The 21,385-nt window shown below is 43.9% G+C and overlaps 1 protein-coding gene across 12 annotated transcripts in view; it reads left to right on the top strand.

The window, feature by feature from the left end:
* Positions 1-21,385, top strand: part of TNRC6C (trinucleotide repeat containing adaptor 6C) — a 115,243-nt gene that overhangs the window by 43,387 nt on the left and 50,471 nt on the right. For all 12 annotated transcript variants that reach the window (XR_015147234.1, XR_015147235.1, XR_015147237.1 and 9 more), the window contains exon 4: positions 18,493-18,819. Coding sequence is in view for 8 of the 12 variants with exons in the window: in XM_086356332.1 (XP_086212458.1) it covers positions 18,493-18,819 (327 nt within the window). In the remaining 4 variants the exon portion in view is untranslated. The remainder of the gene's footprint in view (positions 1-18,492; positions 18,820-21,385) is intronic.

The following is a 21,385-nucleotide window of genomic DNA, read 5'->3' on the forward strand; positions in this document are numbered from 1 at the left end:
TAACAATTTGAGTGAGGCCAGGAGTTGAATACTCTTATGCGAGAGGCTACACTTATAAATAAGGTGATATAATACAGTGAGTCAGTTAGCACAGTAGAAGTTTGAGTTGATTTATTTTGATAATTAGCTCAAACGGGACCATGTCAATTAGTAAGTGCCATGCTCTCTGACATTGCACATGGCATAAACAGCAGTGTTAGTAGAGCAGTGCCTCCGCTACTTAGCATCATGTTTGACTTAACTTTCTCAATAACTGAAACTTAACCTCTTTTAAGTTTTGATTTATTTTAAACATTTTCAGAGAACTTTTTATATGTTATACACGTACCTATATTATCAGTTCAGTTCAGTTGCTCAGTCATATCCGACTCTTTGCGACTCCAATGACTGCAGCATGCCAGGCTTCCCTGTTCATCACCAATTCCCAAAGCTTGCTCAAACTCATATCCATTGAGTCAGTGATGCCATCCAACCATCTTATCCTCTGTCGTCCCCTTCTCCTCCTGCCTTCAATCTTTCCCAACATCAGGGTCTTTTCCAGTGAGTCAGCCTTTCACATCAGGTAGCCAAAGTGTTGGAGTTTCAGCTTCAGCATCAGCCCTTCCAATGAATATTCAGGACTGATTTCCTTTAGGATAGACTGGTTTGATCTCCTTGTGGTCCAAGGGACTCTCAAGAGTCTTCTCCAAAACCACAGTTCAAAAGCATCAATTCTTCGGTGCTCAGTTTTCTTTATAGTCCAACTCTCAAGTCCATACATGACCACTGGAAAAACCATAGCATTTACTAGATGGACCATTGTTGGCAAAGTAATGTCTCTGCTTTTTAATATGCTGACTAGGTTGGTCATAGATTTTCTTTTAAGGAGCAAGCGTCTTTTAATTTCATGGCTGTAGTCACCATCTGCAGTGATTTTCAGATCAGATCAGATCAGATCAGTTGCTCAGTCGTGTCCGACTCTTTGCGACCCCATGAATCGCAGCACACCAGGCCTCCCTGTCCATCACCAACTCCAGGAGTTCACTCAGACTCATGTCCATCAAGTCAGTGATGCCATCCAGCCATCTCATCCTCTGTCGTCCCCTTCTCCTCTTGCCCCCAATCCCTCCCAGCATCAGAGTCTTCCAAGGAGTCAACTCTTCGCATGAGGTAGCCAAAGTACTGGAGTTTCAGCTTTAGCATCATTCCTTCCAAAGAAATCCCAGGGCTGATCTCCTTCAGAATGGACTGGTTGGATCTCCTTGCAGTCCAAGGGACTCTCAAGAGTCTTCTCCAACACCACACTTCAAAAGCATCAATTCTTCGGCGCTCAGCCTTCTTCACAGTCCAACTCTCACATCCATACATGACCACAGGAAAAACCATAGCCTTGACTAGACGAACCTTTGTGGGCAAAGTAATGTCTCTGCTTTTGAATATGCTATCTAGGTTGGTCATAACTTTCCTTCCAAGGAGTAAGCGTCTTTTAATTTCATGGCTGCAGTCACCATCTATAGTGATTTTGGAGCCCAGAAAAATAAAGTCTGACACTGTTTCCACTGTTTCCCCATCTATTTCCCATGAAATGATGGGACCGAATGCCATGATCTTCGTTTTCTGAATGTTGAGCTTTAAGCCAACTTTTTCGCTCTCCACTTTCACTTTCATCAAGAGGCTTTTGAGTTCCTCTTCACTTTCTGCCATAAGGGTGGTGTCATCTGCATATCTGAGGTTATTGATATTTCTCCCGGCAATCTTGATTCCAGCTTGTGTTTCTTCCATTCCAGCGTTTCTCATGATGTACTCTGCATATAGGTTAAATAAACAGGGTGACAATATACAGCCTTGATGAACTCCTTTTCCTATTTGGAACCAGTCTGTTGTTCCATGTCCTGTTCTAACTGTTGCTTCCCCACCTGCATACAAATTTTCAAGAGGCAGATCAAGTGGTCTGGTATTCCCATCTCTTTCAGAATTTTCCATAGTTTATTGTGATCCACACAGTCAAAGGCTTTGGCATAGTCAATAAAGCAGAAATAGATGTTTTTCTGGAACTCTCTTGCTTTTTCTATGATCCAGCGGATGTTGGCAATTTGATCTCTGGTTCCTCTGCCTTTTCTAAAACCAGCTTGAACATCAGGAAGTTCACGGTTCACATATTGCTGAAGCCTGGCTTGGAGAATTTTGAGCATTACTTTGCTAGCGTGTGAGATGAGTGCAATTGTACGGTAGTTTGAGCATTCTTTGGCATTGCCTTTCTTTGGGATTGGAATGAAAACTGACCTTTTCCAGTCCTGTGGCCACTGCTGAGTTTTCCAAATTTGCTGGCATATTGAGTGCAGCACTTTCACAGCATCATCTTTCAGGATTTGGAATAGCTCAACTGGAATTCCATCACCTCCACTAGCTTTGTTCATAGTGATGCTTTCTAAGGCCCACTTGACTTCACATTCCAGGATGTCTGGCTCTAGGTGACTGATCACACCATCGTGATTATCTGGGTTGTGAAGATCTTTTTTGTACAGTTCTTCTGTGTTTTGGAGCCCCCCAAAATAAAATCTCTCACTGTTTCCATTGTTTCCTCATCTATTTGCCATGAAGCGATGGGCCGGATGACATGATCTTAGTTTTCTGAATGTTGAATGGTAATCCAACTTTTTTACTCTCATCTTTCACTTTCATCAAAAGGCTCTTTAGTAGTTCTTCCCTTTCTGCCATAAGGATGGTGTCATCTGCATATCTAAGGTTATTGATATTTCTCCCGGAAATCTTGCTTCCAGCTTGTGCTTCATCCAGCCTAGCATTCGCATGATGTACTCTGCATAGAAGTTAAATAAGCAGGGTGATAACATACAGCCTTATTGTACTCCTTTCCCAATTTGGAACCAGTCTGTTGTTCCATGTCCAGTTCTTCTAACTGTTGCCTCTTGCCTGCATACAGGTTTCTCAGGAGGCAGGTCAGGTGGTCTGGTGTTCCCATCTCTTTCAGAATTTTCCACAGTTTGTTGTGTTCCACACAGTCAAAGGCTTTGGCATAATTAATAAAGCAGAAGTAGATGTTTTTCTGGAACTCTCTTGCTTTTCCTGTACTCCAGCGGATGTTGGCAATTTGATCTCTGGTTCTTCTACCTTTTCTAAATCCAGCTTGAACATCTGGAAGTTCACAGTTCATGTGCTGTTGGAGCCTGGCTTGGAGAATTTTGAGCATTACTTTGCTAGTGTGTAAGATGAGTGCAGTTGTGTGGTAGTTTGAGCACACTTTGGCATTGCCTTTCTTTGGGATTAGAATGAAAACTGACCTTTTCTAGTCTTGTGGCCACTGCTGAGTTTTCCAAATTTGCTGGCATATTGAGTGCAGCACTTTCACAGCATCATCTTTCAGGATTTGGAATAGCTCAACTGGAATTCCATCACCTCCACTAGCTTTGTTCATAGTGACGCTTCCTAAGGCCCACTTGAGTTCAGACTCCAGGATGTCTGGCTTTAGGTGAGTGGTCACACCATTGTGGTTATCTGGGTCATGAAGATCTTTTTTATATAGTTCTTCTGTGTATTCTTGCCACCCCTTCTTCATATCTTCTGCTTCTGTTGAGTCCATACTGTTTCTGTCCTTTATTGTACCCATCTTTGCATGAAATGTTCCCTTGGTATCTCTAATTTTCTCGAGATTTCTAGTCTTTCCCATTCTATTGTTTTCCTCTATTTCTTTGCATTGATTGCTGGGGAAGGCTTTCACCTCTCCTTGCTATTCTTTGGAACTCTGCATTCAAATGGGTATAATCTTTCCTTTTTTCCCTTGCCTTTAGCTCCTCTTCTTTTCTCAGCGATTTGTAAGGCCTCCTCAGACAACCATTTTGCTTTTTTGCGTTTCTTTTTCTTGGGGATGGTCTTGATACCTGCCTCCTGTACAATGTCATGAACCTCCTTCCATAGTTCTTCAGGCACTCTGTCAGATCTAATCCCTTGAATCTATTTGTCACTTGCACTGTATAATCGTGAGGGATTTGATTTGGGTCATACCTCAATGGTCTAGTGGTTTTCCCTACTTTCTTCAATTTAAGTCTGAATTTGGCATTATACCTTTCTGCTTTCTCCTAGAGAGTAGCCTAATCCATTCTTGATAGATCAGTCTTCATTATAGCTTTAATTATGCTTAAAAAGTTTTTTTTTTTTATATCAAGCTATAGCCATTGAACTTGAACCATGAATCTTCATTTAAAAGACAAATGAAGAACGGAATCTCACTGGAAGTTTTTTCATTTGCTAAATCAAATATATAGTGTGCTGCTTCTCCTCCCCTACTCCTGTCTGGAAACTCGGTGCCTAGAAATTCTGCTCTACAAAATTATAAATAAAACGTTGTCTCTGTTTTTCCAAATCCTGATTAGCAGTGTCTTCGTTAAGGTCATTTTGTTTTTACAATTCAGGCAAGCGAGTGGGTTCAGAGGAAAATGTGCTGTGAGCGCTGGCACCACATCCGCCAGTGTCTCTGCCTGGTCCAGCTCTGGAGCTCTTTACGCAGGCAGTGCATTCACCCCCACCTTTCCCGGTTCCTCCCCCTCTGCCCCCTGAGTGTCCTGTAGGAATCTGAGCCTGTTTCTGTGACTGGGATTCTCCTCCTCCAGTGCTTTCTAGTCTTTGGTGGTGGTAGTTTTAACCATCCTTTCCTTATGTTTCTTCTTGTGATGAAAAATGTAAGTAATATTAGTATATTCTCAGTGTTTCTAAAAAGAAGTTAAAGTTCGCGTGAAGTCCCTCCGTGTTGAGAGATCTAGCTGTTAACATTTTGTTGACCATCCTTGAAAGCATCTCTCTCTATATACATAAATTGCACTGCATTTTATATGGGCTCTCTGCTGCCTCCCCTGGTTAAACCCTTCCCTGTCTCCTGCCCCTCAGGGAGTTGCACTAAACAACTTGAAAACCTCTGTGTAAGTCTGTTCAGAAACAGAGCAGTCCTTTGTAAATTCTGCTAAACATTGCCTTTGCATTGTAACCAATGAAAGAGCCAGCTGAACACCGTGCCTCAGTGAGACCCTGGATGTTCTCATTGTTGGGGAAAGGGAATCAGATATATTCCTGTTTTGTTTGTTTATCATCCTGTTTTGAAACACCATTAACTTGTGTCTTATATACTTGTTGTAGAGTAGCTAATGTCTAAGTTTTGGACAGTTTATAATGGGTTTTGCTTCAGTAATCATTAATCTCTTCTTTATTTGAGGCACTGCCCTTAATTTGGGCTGAGAAAATAATAGCTTTATGATGTGATGACCTTATGAGCCTAAATTTTCTTATTGTCTTCTGGGTTTTTTCATGGATTTAAAGGGTTTTTTTTTAAAGGATTAACTATAATTATACTCATAAATGAGAAGTGAATTTAATTTAGTGGTTCTAGCCAGATTTTCTCAAGTTCATAAAATAGAAAGATAAGGTTTCATACAAAAAGTTCAAAGTTAATTATATCATGTATAAAAGCGAATATCTTGATGACCCAACATGGCTCAAACTCCGCATGTTTAATGATTCATGGTTTTGAGTCATATACTTTTAAAAATTCATACATTTTAATTAGTTTCCTAATCTTGCTCAAAAGGACTATACGTTTTACAATCAGGTATTTGGCTTCACTGTGCATTCAGTTTCTAATTGTTAATTTTAAGCAAACTTTTATATGCTTTTGTTAATGTAAATCAATTGAAAGCATACTCTTTCCATGCCTTGTGTTGATTTTTATTTTGTTGTTGTTGTTGTTGCCCACGAGGCTAGTGGGATCTTGGTTTCCGGACCAGGGACTGAACCTGCACTCCGAGCAGTTAAAGCACAGAGGCCTAACCACTGGACTGCCGGGGAATTCCCCAAACGTGTATTTATCAACCCCTTTCCCTCAACATGAATGAAAAGTGGTGAGAAGTGAGGCTTAAAGCGTGCCTTCTGATTTCATAGTCAGATATGGATAAAAATAAACAGAAATGAACCCACATTTCTGCACCTCGCCAGTTAGGTGGCACTTTTTTTTAGCTGAAGCAGTTTATTACCATTTGCTCAGTCTTTCAGGGGTCTTAACACAATAATCAGCAGTTAGTATTTATAAAGCAGCAGATCTGTATTTTCCTGAGTTAATAAAATTGGCCAAATTCCTTGAATTTACATGTATTCACGTTCACATGCACATAACCAAAGCAGATACCATTTTGAGTATATGGATTACTCTTAAAAGCAGCATCTGAAAGTCTAGTCAGCATATTTTCTATAAAATATGGCATTTTACTTGCCTATCTACAAAATTAATAAAATCTTAGAGCTTGAAGGCTCCTTAGAGATTATCCAACTCCTGTGTTAGATGGGAAATGAGATTCAAAGAGGTGAAATGATTTGTACAAGTTTTGACAGCTAGTTAGTAACAAAACTGGAACTAGAATCTTCACCCTCTGGTTGTCAATTACATAGTTTCCCATATGAAGGGCCTGGAGATGCAGGTACTGTGTATCTATCATCAGTACTAGATCAGTTAAAAAAATAACTTAGGACATTTTCAAATAAGGCTGGAAAAATTCCTAAGACATTTGTTATGTGAGGGATCTTTATAGGATGATATCTTACAGGACTTTTAACATTAGCTATGTCATTCTTCATCTGTGTTGTTCTATGTTTAAAGGAATTATTTAATTTTACTATTAAATCCCTAGGGAAAGGAAGATACAATAAATGCATGAACATTTTTTTCTGTGGGAACAAAGGAAAGTGTATTAAGCTGTGGTATTTGTCCCCTAAATATGTAGGCAATTTAAACAGATAAAAATTATTAGGAAAAAAAAAACTAAGAGATTTTATACACACACGCACACACACATATACTTTCTTGATCAAATTTTAGAAGAAAGGAAGTAAACCTGATGATAATTTATGTTTTCTTTTACAAGTCCCTTTAACTGCATCTTCTGCATAGGCCTCAGGTGACCTGAAAGTCCACATCTCTGTTCAGCATAGTTTCCCTGACACATTAAACATAAAAGACAGTCTCCAGGCATAAAGGTATAATATATAGCTCTAAGGGAAGCTTGCAATCTGCTTTCTGAGAAGTAATTTGTTTACCCAGATTGCTTCTTTTTTTTTTTTTTTGCAAGAGTTTTATTGGGTTATAGTTGACACACAGTAAACTGTGTGTATTTAAAGAGAATAGTTTAATAAACATTGGCTTGTGCACACCTGTGAAACCGTTCCCGAAATCAAGATAGCATCCATCATCCCTGAAAGCACCCCTGTGCCCTCTCCCAGCCCATCTCTCCTTCCTCTTTCCTCAGTCTCTGGGCAGACACTGGTCTGCTTTCTGTCACCACAGGAGGTTTCCTAGACTGCTACATGAACAGAGTCATGCCACATGCACCCTTGGCTGCTCTCACTCAGCCTGCTGTCATGACTGCCATCCCTGTTACTGCATCGGGAGGTCATTCCCTTTCGTTGCTGAGTAGTATTCCATTGTTGAATTTTTCACAGTTTCTTTATCCATTCATCTGTTCATGGACATTTGAGTTGTTTTCAGTTTTTAGCCATGATAAAATAAAGTGCCTGTGCACATTCATGTGCAAGTCTCTATATGAATGAATGTTCTTTCGTTTTCCTTTGGTAAATGCCTGGGAGTAGAGTGGCTGGATCTTCTGGTAGATGGGTGTTTGACTTTTCAAGAAACTGCAGAACTTTCCACAGTGATTGTCTCATTTCACAGTTCTTTGAATCCTCATCAACACTTGGAAAGTCAGTCTTCACAATTTTAGCCTTTCTAATAGATGTGGTATTTCTTTGTGGGTTTGATTTGCATTTCCCTACTGGCTAATGATGTTGGACATTACCTTTATGTGCTTTTTTGCCATCTGTGTATCTTCTTTGGTGAATGTATATTCTAATATTTTGCCTCTACTTTCTGAGTTACTTGCTCTTTGGCTCTAGATGGGTTTATAATATTAAACTGGCGTCTAGAGTTGGGCAGAAAGTCCCATCAGTGAAGCTTAGTTTTCTGCATACCTCAGTCATTTCCCCTTTTTTTCTGTGTGTGCAGTTATTTCTATGATAGTTATATCAGTAAATATGCACTTCCAGTATGATCACATTTTACTCAGCTTTTGACATGCCTACTAAAGATTCATTAATAAATGAGCTAAATATTAGTCACATTATATTACCTAGAGTTGTCAAGTTAGTTCACTAATTAATTTGATAGTTTATAAATACCTAGCAGACAGCAGAGATAAGGTCTCTGTTCTCAAATCAAGATACTAATAGTAGGCGTTAACTACATAAGCAATGGATTTATAAGCAAGTGAATGCAATAAAGTGTTCCGGGTGTTGTGTTTTATTTATCCCCCATCTTCTACCTGAAAAGATGTTAAGTTACATTCATTTGATCATCTTTTCATCCAGTGTTTATATTTCTATAAGAAAAGATAATCTTTAAGGTTATCTTACTAAAAACAAATGAGAAAACTGGGGGAAAGGGCAATACTGATTGAGAGTGAGATAAATACCTGCTGGAGCTGGACCGCCCCCCTGCCTGGCACCTGGCTTAGCTGTGGACACCAGAATGAGGTGAGATGCTTGTCTCAGTCATCCCACACCCATCTATCAGGCTTGAGCCTGTCTGACCGAAAAAGAGCGTCACTGGAGAGTTTTAAGTGGGGGCGTGACAGCATGAGCTTATATTTTAGAAAGGTCACTGAAAGTGCCAGATTGAAGATGGGTTAAACAGTTGGAGAGAGGGCTAGAGGCAGTGGGTACAGCTAGACCACTGCCTAGTCCAGCCTCCAGATGCTAAGTGGAGAGAGTAGGGAGGAAGGAAGGGGTCATGAAGATAGAATGGGCAGAAGTCAGAGACCAACTGGGCTAGTAACCATTTGATCCAGCAGGTATCTGTTGAACACCTTGTATTTGCCTGGCACCATGCTGTTCACTGTGTCGAGAAAAAGATTTTAAAAATAGATCTGTTTCACACTCTCCTGGGACTTAGAGTCTTGTAGGGAGTGGATGTAAGCATCAGTCACGATGCTACCTGTGTCGTGACTGACCTCCCCGAAGGAGAGGAATGTTGATCATGAGAGCATAGAACTCAGAAACCTGTATGAGGCTGGGATTAGGAGGGGTGTCCTGAGTGCTGCTTCACTGAGATCCGAAGGATGACTGGGAACCCAGGCCCGAGAGAGGAAAGAAAGGGCAGAGGGCTCCCCCATACAGAGGGGTCAGCGTTCTCACAGAGGCTGGCTGGACCCCAAACAGACTGAAGGCCGCAGGGCCTAAGAGCCATCAGCAAGGGGAGGAGAGGTGGTGGATGGGGACCAAAGTGGTCGGTGAGGACCAGGACGTGAGAGCAGTCTGGAGGCTTCTCAAAATGAGTAGTCAGTGTGGTCAGGTTTTCCTTCCGCCCCCCTTGCCTTCTCTGACTACGTGTTGGAGTCGTTAACTGGGGCTCCCTCTTCTGGCAGGTTGCAGGATTCTGCACTTGGAGGGAGAAAAGCAACTCGAGATTAGTGCTATTCCACGATTTATTTATCTTATTGAAGAAGAGTTGATCTAGTGTTTCAAGTGTACAGCAAAGTGGTTGAGTTATACATGTTTTTTTTTCTTTTTCAGATGATTGTCCTTTATAGGTTATTACAAGATACTGAATATAGTTCCCTGTGCTATCCAGCAGGGCCCTGTTATTTATCTGTTTTATGTGTAGTAGTTTGCATCTGCTAATCCCAAACTCCTAATTTATCTCCCCCTCTGCCCCTTTCCTCTTTGGTAGCCATAAGTTTGTTTGCTATGTCTGTGAGTCTGTTTCTGTTGTGTGAATAAATTCATTCCCACAATTTACTTATTAACACACATGCACGCAACCCTCTTGCACAAGGCAATATGCACGTCCTGGGAGAACACAGGTGAGACATAATCCCGTAGAAGCCTCTGTTTTATGCGATCTCAGATTCACTGTTTGCTCCTAGAGCTTGTTCTGCTTGGGATGATTCCACACGGAGAGAGAGGTCAGACTTGGACTTGCACACTCCCCAGACTTCTTTACCCTTCGAGTCTGTCCTGTGTGTCGCCTCTTTGAGAAGTGTTTCAAGCGATGGTCGGTATTGAGGTTATAGAAAAGCCAGGGCTTCCCTGGTAGTCCAGTGGTTGAGAATCCGCCTGCCAGTGCAGGGGAAACAGGTTCCACCCCTGATCTGAGAAGAGTCCACATGCCTCGGGGCAGCTCACCCTGCGCACCGCAGCTGCTGAGCCTATGCCCTCCAGCCTGAGTGCCTAGAGCCTGTGCTCCGCAACAAGAAAAGCCACGGTAACGAGAAGCCCGCACACCGCACCTAGAGTGTATCCTACTGCTCGCCACAAATAGAGACCCTGCACAGCAACGAAGACCCAGCACAGCCAAAATTAATTAATTAAAAGCCAATATGTGGTAATTGCTGTATTGGCTGCTTGGCTTTAACAGGCTATTATCAAAGTTTTCTATTTTGATTTTCTGAATCAGCTGGCCAGTGTTTAAAAGAACCTAGAAATGTTTGCCTGTATGACTGATATTACATTTTCTCAGAGTGGAAGAATCCAAGGACCAAAACATGGTGACCTTTTAATGAAATGATTCTTATTGTTAATAGTCATTATTAAAGTAATTCTGCTGTACCATTTGTATTATCCAGTGTGATATATTATGAGTAGCATTTAATTCAATTTAATACCTTTTAGAGAGGTAATTGTAATACATTAGAATAGAAAATATCTCTGAACAGCATTTCTCATTAGCAGCAGACACTAAGTTAATGTAGTTAGTAGCTAATGAGTTTGTGCTCATTTTGAGTTGGGCTCTAAAAGTTGCCATAGTGACAGATCAGCCAGAAGCCATCAACAGAACAAACAGAAGGCCTCTGCTCTGTATCCCACTGGGACTGCGACAAACACAGCAGATGGACCCTCGTTGCTCTCGCTGTCTTCAGCTCGCATCTCATTGTTCTCAGGGAACTTCTCCCTGCAGTGTTTGTTGCTGTGTCGATTGCAGAAGTGACTGTAGTAATGAAAATATTCCCTGGAATCTCTGACTGTTTCAGCACGGGAGAATAGTTCTCTTTCATAGTCCCGTTTGCCAATAGTTAACATACGTATTTCACTAAATTTAAAACCCTGAATGTTTGAGTATATATTCCGAAATGGCTGAAATTAATGCAAGGTTTTAAAATATTTTTCCGTTTCTTGTCATTGTGTGGTGTCTGTGCATAAGAGAAATTCTTTGCTTTATCGTACAAAAACTTACTGTCTTAAGTACTAAGATACCATCAATTATAGGTAGAACATAATGGAAATTCCCTGGCAGTCCAGTGATTAGGACTCCAAGCCTTCACTACCTCGGGTGCCAGTTCAGTCCCTCACTAGAGAACTAAGATCCCATAAGTCGAGCAGCGTGGTGGGGGGGTGGAGGTGGGATATATATATATATATATATGGCATACCATGGATTTAATACTGTCTTATTGATGGAGTTGGCAGGTGAATGAGGAAACTATATTAAGTTTATACACCAGTAGTAAGATGCATCCAAATTTCAGAAGCAAGACGTGTTGAAACGTGTAGGTTAAAAGGTCCCTCTAGTCAACATTTACCTATAAAAGCTTACTTTTAAAATATACCTCTCTAATCCATTGCATGACTGCTTGTCAGTGTACCTTGGACTAATGGAGGTAGCCTGTGAGACTTTAATCTAGGTATATGTAGGTAAGTCCCATTATAGGAAATGCTGTTAGAAGGGAACAGTTGTTGAATATCTAGCTCATAGCATATACTGTGATGCTGTCTAGGTGAGTGAAAGATTTAAATGTACTGCTTGCTGGGGGCGAGGGAGTGGATTGTGCTCTTCACCAAAGCTGAATTGAAGGATATAGAAACCACTCTAGCTATATTAAGGAGAAATGAGTTTAGGTGCAGAGAATTGGGTGCTTATACAGTCGTTGGAGGGACTGCCCTAGGCTGGGAGGCAGGTATGACTCCCCAGAGGGCCCTCCAGAAGAGCTGCTCCCAGGGGAAAAGGCAGGCGGCCCTGCAGGCCTCACTGACTTCAAGAGCACTGTGCCACTGCTGCAGCCCAGCCAGCAGGAAGCTGCCACTGAGACAGTGATTGGGAACCGGGACCCCGTGCAAAAGCCTCCACCATCTCCAGGGCGGTGCTCACACTTGGAGCTGGGACGATGGACAGAGGGCAGTCAGGTCGCTGCTGGATCCTTGCAGCTGTGGACTGGCCCCTGCTGGCCTGTGGTTGGTGTGCTGGTCGGTGGGGGGCTCTTGTAAGGCTTTTAAAATGCCAGGATGGCTGTTCATTAGCTCACAACTCCTGGCTCTGGGGCCCGTACAGTCCGTTCTTGATCAAGGTCACCTGCTTGTGGAGTTTAAACAACCAGTTGCAGTCACAGCATCCTGGACTCTCCATGAGTTTGTAATCAGAGGAGCCTGTCCTCGGAGAACTTCTGCCCGAAACCAGAGGCTCCAGGCTTGTCTGTGCCCTGCAGCGAGGACCACAGGGTCGCCCTCCACCAGGCTGCCCCTGAGTGCTCTTCCGGCCAATGGCCAAGCGATGGGATCCAGAATGTCTACAAAGACTCCACCTGCCTCTCCAGCCTGGCATCCAGGAGCCCTCCCCTGAGCGCTGAACTCCAGCCTCACCAGCCTTGTCTCAGGCCTTCAAGGCACGGAAGCATTTTCCCATTTCAAGATCTTCCCATGCCCGGTCCAGGCTGGTTGGGAATGAGCTTGCAGACAAGCTCCGCTGGCCCGGCTTAGCGGTCACTTCCTCAGCGGAGCTTTCTCTGAGTCCCTAACCCCAGTGAGGTTCTTTTGTCCCACATGTTTATCATGCGTGTGGCAGCTTGTAACTGTTTACTTGTGGAGTCATTTTTAAGTTAGTATCTTACAGGAACTATATCTGTTTTCCTCAGTGCACTCAGTGCCTAGGAGTGCAAATAGGCACTCATTAAATATTTCAGTGCCTAGGAGTGCAAATAGGCACTCATTAAATACTCAGTGCCTAGGAGTGCAAAATAGGCACTCATTAAATATTTTCCTCAGTGCACTCAGTGCACTCAGCAAAATAGGCACTCATTAAATATTTTCCTCAGTGCACTCAGTGCCTAGGAGTGCAAATAGGCACTCATTAAATATTTCAGTGCCTAGGAGTGCAAAATAGGCACTCATTAAATATTTCCTAAATAAGTAAATTTAGAGAGGATAAATGAGGATAGTGACACCTGTGGGGGTGACGCTGGTGGCAGACAGCAGGAGGAAAGTCAGCTTTAGCCCCATGTACCCTGCCTGGCTTTCCTCGTTTTCCACAGCACTTAGCACCTTCTGGTGACCACTTGGCTTAATAGGCATCTTGTTCATCAGTCGTCTCCCCCTGCTAAGATGTGAGCAAAGGGCCTGGGGAGGTGGGAGTCCACATTTGTGTCCACTGAAAGGTCCCAGCACATGGAGCTGGGCTCTGGAAAGCCTTCGTGTGTGTAAATGGATGAGTAGCTTTGGTCTCAGTACCTAGAGTCCCAGTAGGAAACTGAGAGAAGGATTTGGAAAATGCAGGGAAAGCTTGAAACAGGGTAAGGGGGCTTTGGGCAGACTGGTAGATTACAAGAGGCACGTTAGCAGCAGCAGGAGCTTGGCTTTGAATTGCTTAAGTAGGAACAGAACCCGTCAGCTTTCTGAGCCTGCAACTTTAGGCAGTCTGGAAACCACACTGAAGTTTGGGATGATTCAGAGGTGTGGATAGCATAGTGAAAGGAAGCCCGGGGGGCCTGGGTGGAGGTGGGGGTCCAGATGGCAGTACTGGCGGCTCAGGCCGTGGAAAATGACTAGAGAAGCAGAAGACAGGACTGGGGAGTCCAGAGTGGAATAAAAGTTAAGCAGGCTGGGTCAGCAGGGCAGTGCCTTCTGTCTTGGTCTCCTAGAGATGGCAGAGTGTAGTGCCAAAGCTTAGTCCCCAGGGCACTCAAGGGACAGTCTGAACTTCCTGCCCGTACAGTGGCGGTTGTTTTGGAAAAGCAGTCGTAGCAATTTGTAAACTGTTTGGACTCTGGTGTGACATTTTCCTCTGAGATTTTTACCCAAAAGCAGAAAACTCTTTCTTGGAAAGAAAATTTGTTGAAAGGACTTGCTGTCTTATATAAGGATTTAACGCCCTGCTTTTTCACCAGCAGGTGTCACCCTCACGTAACATTGAGCTTGCTGGAAGTTCTTTGTTTGCTATACAGTTATTCACTGGCTGCCGCTCTAATTTTTTTTTCCTAAATAAGACAAATCATTTGTTGCCGATCCATATAAATCAAGCTACAATTCCCCTTGCCTTAATGCGTTCTACTGTGAAAATAGTGATGTGTAGGGTGGACTGGTCTGTGGACCCTTAGATCTGGGCCCGTTTGAGAAGAGGAACATCAGGATTGCTTCGACACCCTAGCCGTACGTCTTTGGGGAGTGATAGATGGAGAAATTTGGCTCTGAAGAGCATGCGTGGCTAGTCAAAACCTGACCGTTTGATTTATCTGTATTATAAGAACAGACCCAGAATTTAAGATTCTCAATCAGTTGAGATTGTTAGTTGCCCGATAGTAGTAGCAACATTTTAAGATTTAAAAACAAATAGGTGAGATTACTTAATATTTTTAATTCAACATATTTAAAAAATTTTTATCATTTCAATGCGAGATCAAGATAAAAATGAATGAGATTTTTGTGCACTGACTCTTTGAAATGCATGTGAGTCTACCACCAGCACATCTTGGTTCTCACATTGCGTGCTCAGCGGCCACGTGGTTAGTGGCTGCCACATTAATATGGGCAGTGCAGACTTGGGCCTCACGGGCTCTGTGTGGGCGAGGGGAGGACGGGGTGGGTCCTTAGGTTCCTGCTGCTTTTGAGTCCTTGCCAGTTGTTTCCTCCAGGTTTTGTGTTTGGGTAGGTTTTCTTTGTTTCCAGCCTTTGAACAGACGAGATGGATGGCAGGTGGAAGCACCTTGACTTTGGTAGTAGCTGGCCAGCCAGTGTCTGTTATGACAAAAGAGAAATGGGGTCTTGTAACAAGGGCAGGTAGAACTCTCTCTCTTTTTTTTTTTTTGTCTTTTTAACTAATAGACTCTATTTTCTTTTGTTTTAAGAGCAGTTTTAGGTTTACAGAGAGACTGAGCAGAAAATAAAGAGTTCCCACATGTTCCATCTCTCCACCCCCAACCCACTCTCCATTTCCCCGTGCTTGACATCTTGCCTTGGTGTCAGGCCTTTGTTACAGCTGTTGAGCCAGTATTGATAGTTATTATTAACTAAAGTGCACAGTTTACCTGTGAGTTCACCCTCTGTGTGTACAGTTTGATGGGTTTTCAAATGCCTAATGTTGTGTGTCCACTGTTACAGAACCCCACTATTACCCCCTGTCACCCACTGCCATCGCACCACGTGCCCACTCTTACAGGACCACCGTGCCATTGCCCACCCCCAGGTGACTCCCGCACCCGGCCTGCGCATCCCTCCCCCCGCCCCAGGCCCCTCTCAACCACTGAAGAAGCCCTTATGGTCTCTGTAGTTTTGCCTTTTCCCAGAACGTTCTATGGTAGGAATCAGAGCATGTGGCCTTTCCAGACTGGCTTCTTTTACCTGATAATATGCATTTAATGTTCCTCCATTTCTTTTTTCATGGATTGAGAGCTCATTTCTTTTTAACACTAACAGTCCATTGTATGGATACACCACAGTCTGTTTTATCTGCTCGCCTATAGAAGAATATCTTGGTTGCTTCCAGTTTGGGGCCATTATGAATAAAACTGCTATAAACATTCCTGTAGAGGTTTTTGTGTGCAGACATAAACTTTTCATTCATTTGGGTAAATACTTAGGTACTGCTGCCATCTTAGTTAGCTAAAAGCCAATGTCAGGAAAAAATATATTTGAAAATATATTTGAAGGTCCCCTTTACATTTAAAATCACCCTATAATAGATTTTATCACTTTCTTTAAAAAAGAAAAAAAATATATATATATTTATATAATGGATGTTCATCTAAGCAATATACCATGCCAAATGCTGTGGCAAATACAGGGAACTATGAATGTTCCGGAAGCACCTAGATTGCCCTGGCTGAGTCAGGGAAGGTTCTCAAGGGAAGTAACATTTAATCTGATATTTAAAGAATGACTAGGAATTACCATGTTTTGTTGAATCTTGAGATATGATCAACTGCTTTATGCATTATTTTGTTGCTCAGACGGTAAAGAATCTGCCTGCAAAGCAAGAGATGCAGGTTCGATCCCTGAGTCAGGAAGAACCCCTAAAACACTGCCAAGGTGAGAAAGCTGATGAGTGTTTGGGACATGCTGACTTTGAAGTGCCCATTGATGTCCATATCGATATTGATATCCAACGGCCCTCAAGGGCTTAGACCATCACCACAGGATTGATGAATGAAGCGGGAGTAGATAGATGACCCAGGATGAGAGTTTGCAGCGGAACTTCAGAGAAGGAGGAAGCAGCCTGTCACTGGGAGCAAGAAAGAGTGGCTGCAGAGGTCAGAGGAACTCTGAGAATGGACTTCCAGCGTCGTGAAGGCCGAAGAAGAGAGGCTCAGGGGGTCAGAGTGGTCACCGCCGATATACAACCGAGGGGCAAGCAGAGAAATCTCGGGGGCCGTAGGGTTTCAGCATCAAGGAGGGAGAGGAGCTGGATGAGAGGCCCAGGGCAGGTGAGGAAGCAGGACTTCAGGAAGTGTGCAGGAGGAGAGGGGACCCATTGGAGGTGCTGGTGGGGGATGTGGGGTTGAGGCGAGCCGGAGCGCCGCTGTCGGGGAGAGCACCGGTGTGGGCCTGTTCACGTGCCGACCAGGAGGAGCTGGTGGCAGGGCGGCCGAATCCCTAGGCAGGTTACTGGCTGGAAATGTTCTCTCCTCTACTCCACATGAACATGGGGGCCGGATTTCTCTTCTGTGCACTCAGCGATGTCCATCTACTAATCTCTGGAAGAAAAAAAAGTGTCTGTGTGTGTTAGTTGCTCAGTTGTGTCCCATTCTTTGCGACCCCATGGATTGTGGCCTGCCAGGCTCCTTTGTCCATGGAATTTTCCAGACAAGAATACCGGAGAGGGTTGCCATTCTCTACCCCAGGGGATCTTCCCGACCCAGGGATTTGGATCTCCTGCATTGCAGGCAGATTCTTTACTGTCTGCCTGGAAGAAAAAATATAAATATTTGTAAAACAAAGAATTAATGGAAGACCCAGTCTTCAGCTTTGGGCCTTTCTGTCCACTCTGGAGAGTGTCATGGTTTGAAGACACGCAGTCCTTGAGACAGGACCCAGAGCTGTGGAGGGAGTCATCTGTATGTCCTGACACCACAGACTGTGAGATGCCCCAGTATTTCATGTGCCGCCCAGAAAGGGACATGCTATTGATGGTAAGACATGTGCTGGTGAAGTGATTTTAACACGTGAAGAAATGTGAGTCTTGCAGTCGGGGAAGTAGAGTGCCAGCCTGGGGGGAGAGTAACAGAAGTGTGGGATGGACGGCAGCGTGGTGTGTACTGTAGGAGCTGACACCTGCAGCTTCGGCCCGCTGGCCTTTATTTCTCTGGAGAATAAGGTCAAGTTTATCTTCTGGGGTCGGGAGATAAAGGCATTATCGCCTGAGAGCGGAAGGTTGTTCAGTGAGTCATCGACAGCAGTAGTAGAGCCAGGCAGACCCAGGAAATCGTAGGCTGGTCAGGAAGCACTGAGGGTGCCCTGAGGTTAGGGCCCAGGAGTTCTCAGTGATTTCAGACTGCACAGCAGTCCAAGCCAGGGTGGAGAGAGTGGACAGTGGCTTCATCCAGAATTGAGGGTTTGCCGTGCAGGGCAACAGAAGAATCATGGGCAGAGGCCCTTGGATACTGTGTACAATGGGGTCACAGGATGGACGGTGGAACTCACTGGGGCGATGAGAAATACAGGCTGATTGCAAAGGGTAATAATAATTTTATAATGTTACATATATATATATAATTTTCTTCAGAATTAAAACAGATTTATATAAAAATTCATGGACATCTGATGATCTCTTAATTTTGAGAAATACTGACCGAGAGCAGTGGTTCTCAAAAGTGTGGGCCCAGGGCCCAGGGCACCAGCCTCTCCTGAGAACTTAACAGAAATGCAGACTGGCAGCTTCCCCTCCCTTCCAACCAAATGAATTCCCGGTTGGGGCCCAGGAGTTGGGCCTTTAACCTGGCTCCCGCTCATGCTGGAGACCTGCGGCTCTGACCAGCCTGATGGCCTGCCTTTCAGGTGAGGGAACTGGCCACGGGCTACAGCCCAGGATCCAGGTTCATTTATAGGAAAAGTGGGTCTGCAGCCTGGAACTCCTGACTTTGGTGCGGTTCACTGCCAAAGCTCTACGTTGTCATTCCTCGGTTTTGTGTTCTGTTTTCTTTGGTTTGGATTGGGTTGAAGGCGGTGATAATACTAAGGAGTCGGGGTCTTTTCCTTCTGTTCTTCTAGTGCCAGAACCTACCAAGACCTGTTCAAGCCAGCCCCAACCTGCCGGCACCAGTACCAGTACTTCCACCAGCACCCTCTCCAGCGGCAGCAATGGCAAACGTGCATCTGCCAGCGGCCAGCAGCCAGCTGCAGCCCGTTACCTGCCTCGCGAGGTGCCTCCACGCTTCCGCCAGCAAGAACAGAAGCAGCTGTTAAAGAGAGGTCAGCCACTGCCCGCGGGGGCCCTGACCAGCGTGAGCCCCACCCAGGGTGCTGGGCCTGCAGGGCTGAGCCCGCCCCCGCTGCCTGGAGCCGGAGCACAGCCGCACCCCAGCAAGCCCCAGCCAGGTAAACCACCCAGAACCAGAGCGCTCTTTCTACCTGAGAACTGGTTTGCTATTTTCACCTTTGCTGCTCAGTAATAAACATGGACATGTTTACTGTACACTTAGCAAAGCCAGCTTGATGATAGATACATTCACTTCAATTCGATTTTAAGGTTTACTTCTATTTCCCCTACTTATTTATTTTGTTTCTCGTGTATTTGCAGATGGCATTAGCTATTTCCCTTGTGGCTCAGCTAGTAAAGAATCCGCCTGCAATTCGGGAGACCTGGGTTCGATCTCTGGGTTGGGAAGATCCCCTGGAGAAGGGAAAGGCTACCCTCTCCAGTATCCTGGCCTGGAGAATTCCATGTTCTGTATAGTCCATGGGGTCGCAAAGAGTCGGACATGACTGAGCGACTTGCACTTTCTTTCACTTTTGAGCGACTTTCACTTTCTTTCACTTTAGCTACCTCAGCTAAGCCTGTTGCTCACCAGAAACTAAATATCTTCGTTCAGGCTGTATACATCCATCACAGCAGGTGCTTTAGAGCCCTGCAGTGAAAACTGATAGTGAAACCCTTTTCTTCCAGGTAATCAGGACATCTCGTACTGCACACATGCTTTCTGTGCAGGGATGTAATAGCATTTTATGGGGAGTAGCTGTTTCTACCTGACGTGTTTGAGCACCCCGAGGCAGTGCTGCCTGCTCCGCCCCCAAGGGGTCCGGGGCTCTGCGCTGCCCACTGCTCGTTGGTGTCCTGGCCTGCAGTTCAATGCCAGCACTCTCTGGGCTCACAGGAGAACTGGCCACTTGCTCATTTGCTTTCCCTGGAGAAGGGAAAGGCTACCCTCTCCAGTATCCTGGCCTGGAGAATTCCGTGTTCGGTATAGTCCATGGGGTCGCCTCAGAATGTCAGCATCTCTCCTCTCCTCTCCTGTCTCCTGTTCCCCTCCGCTTGATCTCATGGATTAGCACTGTAAAAAAATTTTATTTACTGGAGCTTAAGGGAAATTTTTGGAAGAGAGCAAAGTCCACGTGTTCAACTGCCATGATTCTCCGTTATTTTCTTAAATCTTTCTGTTTCAAGTAATTCAACAATTGGCACTGGTTCTAGCATGGTAGTGAAATTCAGGTCTGTAATTAGAGGCAAAGAGGCTTCTTGTATTAGATTAGAATTTAAAAGAAACATGTCACAATTTTTTTTTCCTTCATGTGCTGCCTTTTAATATGGGGAATAATTCCAGCGTGACTTTGAAGTATTTGCAGCACCATTTCTCAAAACCATGACTTTGTGGTTTTATTTGGAAAAAATATTTTTAGACAACTTCGCCATGTCTCTTCAAATAGTCTTGACTTTCATCTGCTAAATTCCTAATAGAGAGGATTTAGGTCGATGATTGTCAGCAAAAAGCTAGTAAGAGAAGCAATGATCAAATGTATTCATTGACTAGAATCCCATCTGCTTCACTGCCACCAGTTTAATAGTCAAATATACGGTTACTCTCCATGCTGAAATATGGTCTTCTGACCCATCTTAACAGAGATTGTATAGTCAGACTTGTATAGCTTGGTGTTTTGATTTAAGAAGCTTATATTGAAAACCTGAGGTGTTTGCTTCATACTCAGCACAGGGCCTGCATGTAGTAAGTGCTCAGTAAATTCAGATGCTAGCTGTGAATGTGGAACTTGTGAGACTTTTGAAACATGCTACAAATCTATTTCTACCTTTGAAACACTATTACAGAGCCGCAACTCAAAAACAACTCACAAAATCTTCATAAACTTTTCTTTCTTGTGGGGCAAGTTACTTAATGAATTCATTCATATCCAGTTGAAATTCTGTTAATGGGTTCCACATTTTCTTACCACATTGAAACTTTTCTAGATACTGCTTGAAGTAAAAGCTCTTATAACTTCTTTAAAGTAATACATAGATTTTCATGTATTTATTTGCATTTGTCTTAGGGTCTTCACTCCTGTAGCCTGTCCACATTAAAATGACTAACATGGTTTGACTCATGATTGCATTCCTCTAAGACTAAATGTAAAAGTATGAGTGCCGGATCAACAGAAAGTGGAGTCGCTCAGTCGTGTCCGACTCTTTGCGACCCCATGAACTGTAGCCCACCAGGCTCCTCCCTCCATGGGATTCTCCAGGCAAGAGTACTGGAGTGGGCTGTCACAACAGAACTGAGATTGAATTACCCAAGCAGGGGGTAAGGTAGTGACTAATCCTTAAGAATTTAACAGCAGACCATTTCTAATGGTAAGAAAAGCAAAGTTAGGAGTTATTTCAGCCCAGCACATGAACTTTCTGTGTTTTTCCCAAGAATATGAGTATATGAGAATATATACTGACTCCCAGCCTAATGGTTAGAAGTTGTTCTTTGCCCTCTGTGGCATGATCTACAGAGGCGGTGGAAACACACCCAAATAGACTGTTGCCTCTGCAGCTGGTACAAGTGGCCAGCGGCATTATTGACTTCGCATGGCCAACGTGGGTGAGGGTGATACAAAGCCACCTGTGTTTGAGAACAGGCTGAGCTTCGACTGGCTTGCAGGTCACCAGAGGCAGCAGTCTGAAGCT

Source organism: Bos grunniens, chromosome 19 (genome assembly GCF_055505025.1).
Source record: "Bos grunniens cultivar Pamir isolate PY7600 chromosome 19, Bosgru_T2T1.0, whole genome shotgun sequence".
NCBI lineage: Eukaryota > Metazoa > Chordata > Mammalia > Artiodactyla > Bovidae > Bos > Bos grunniens.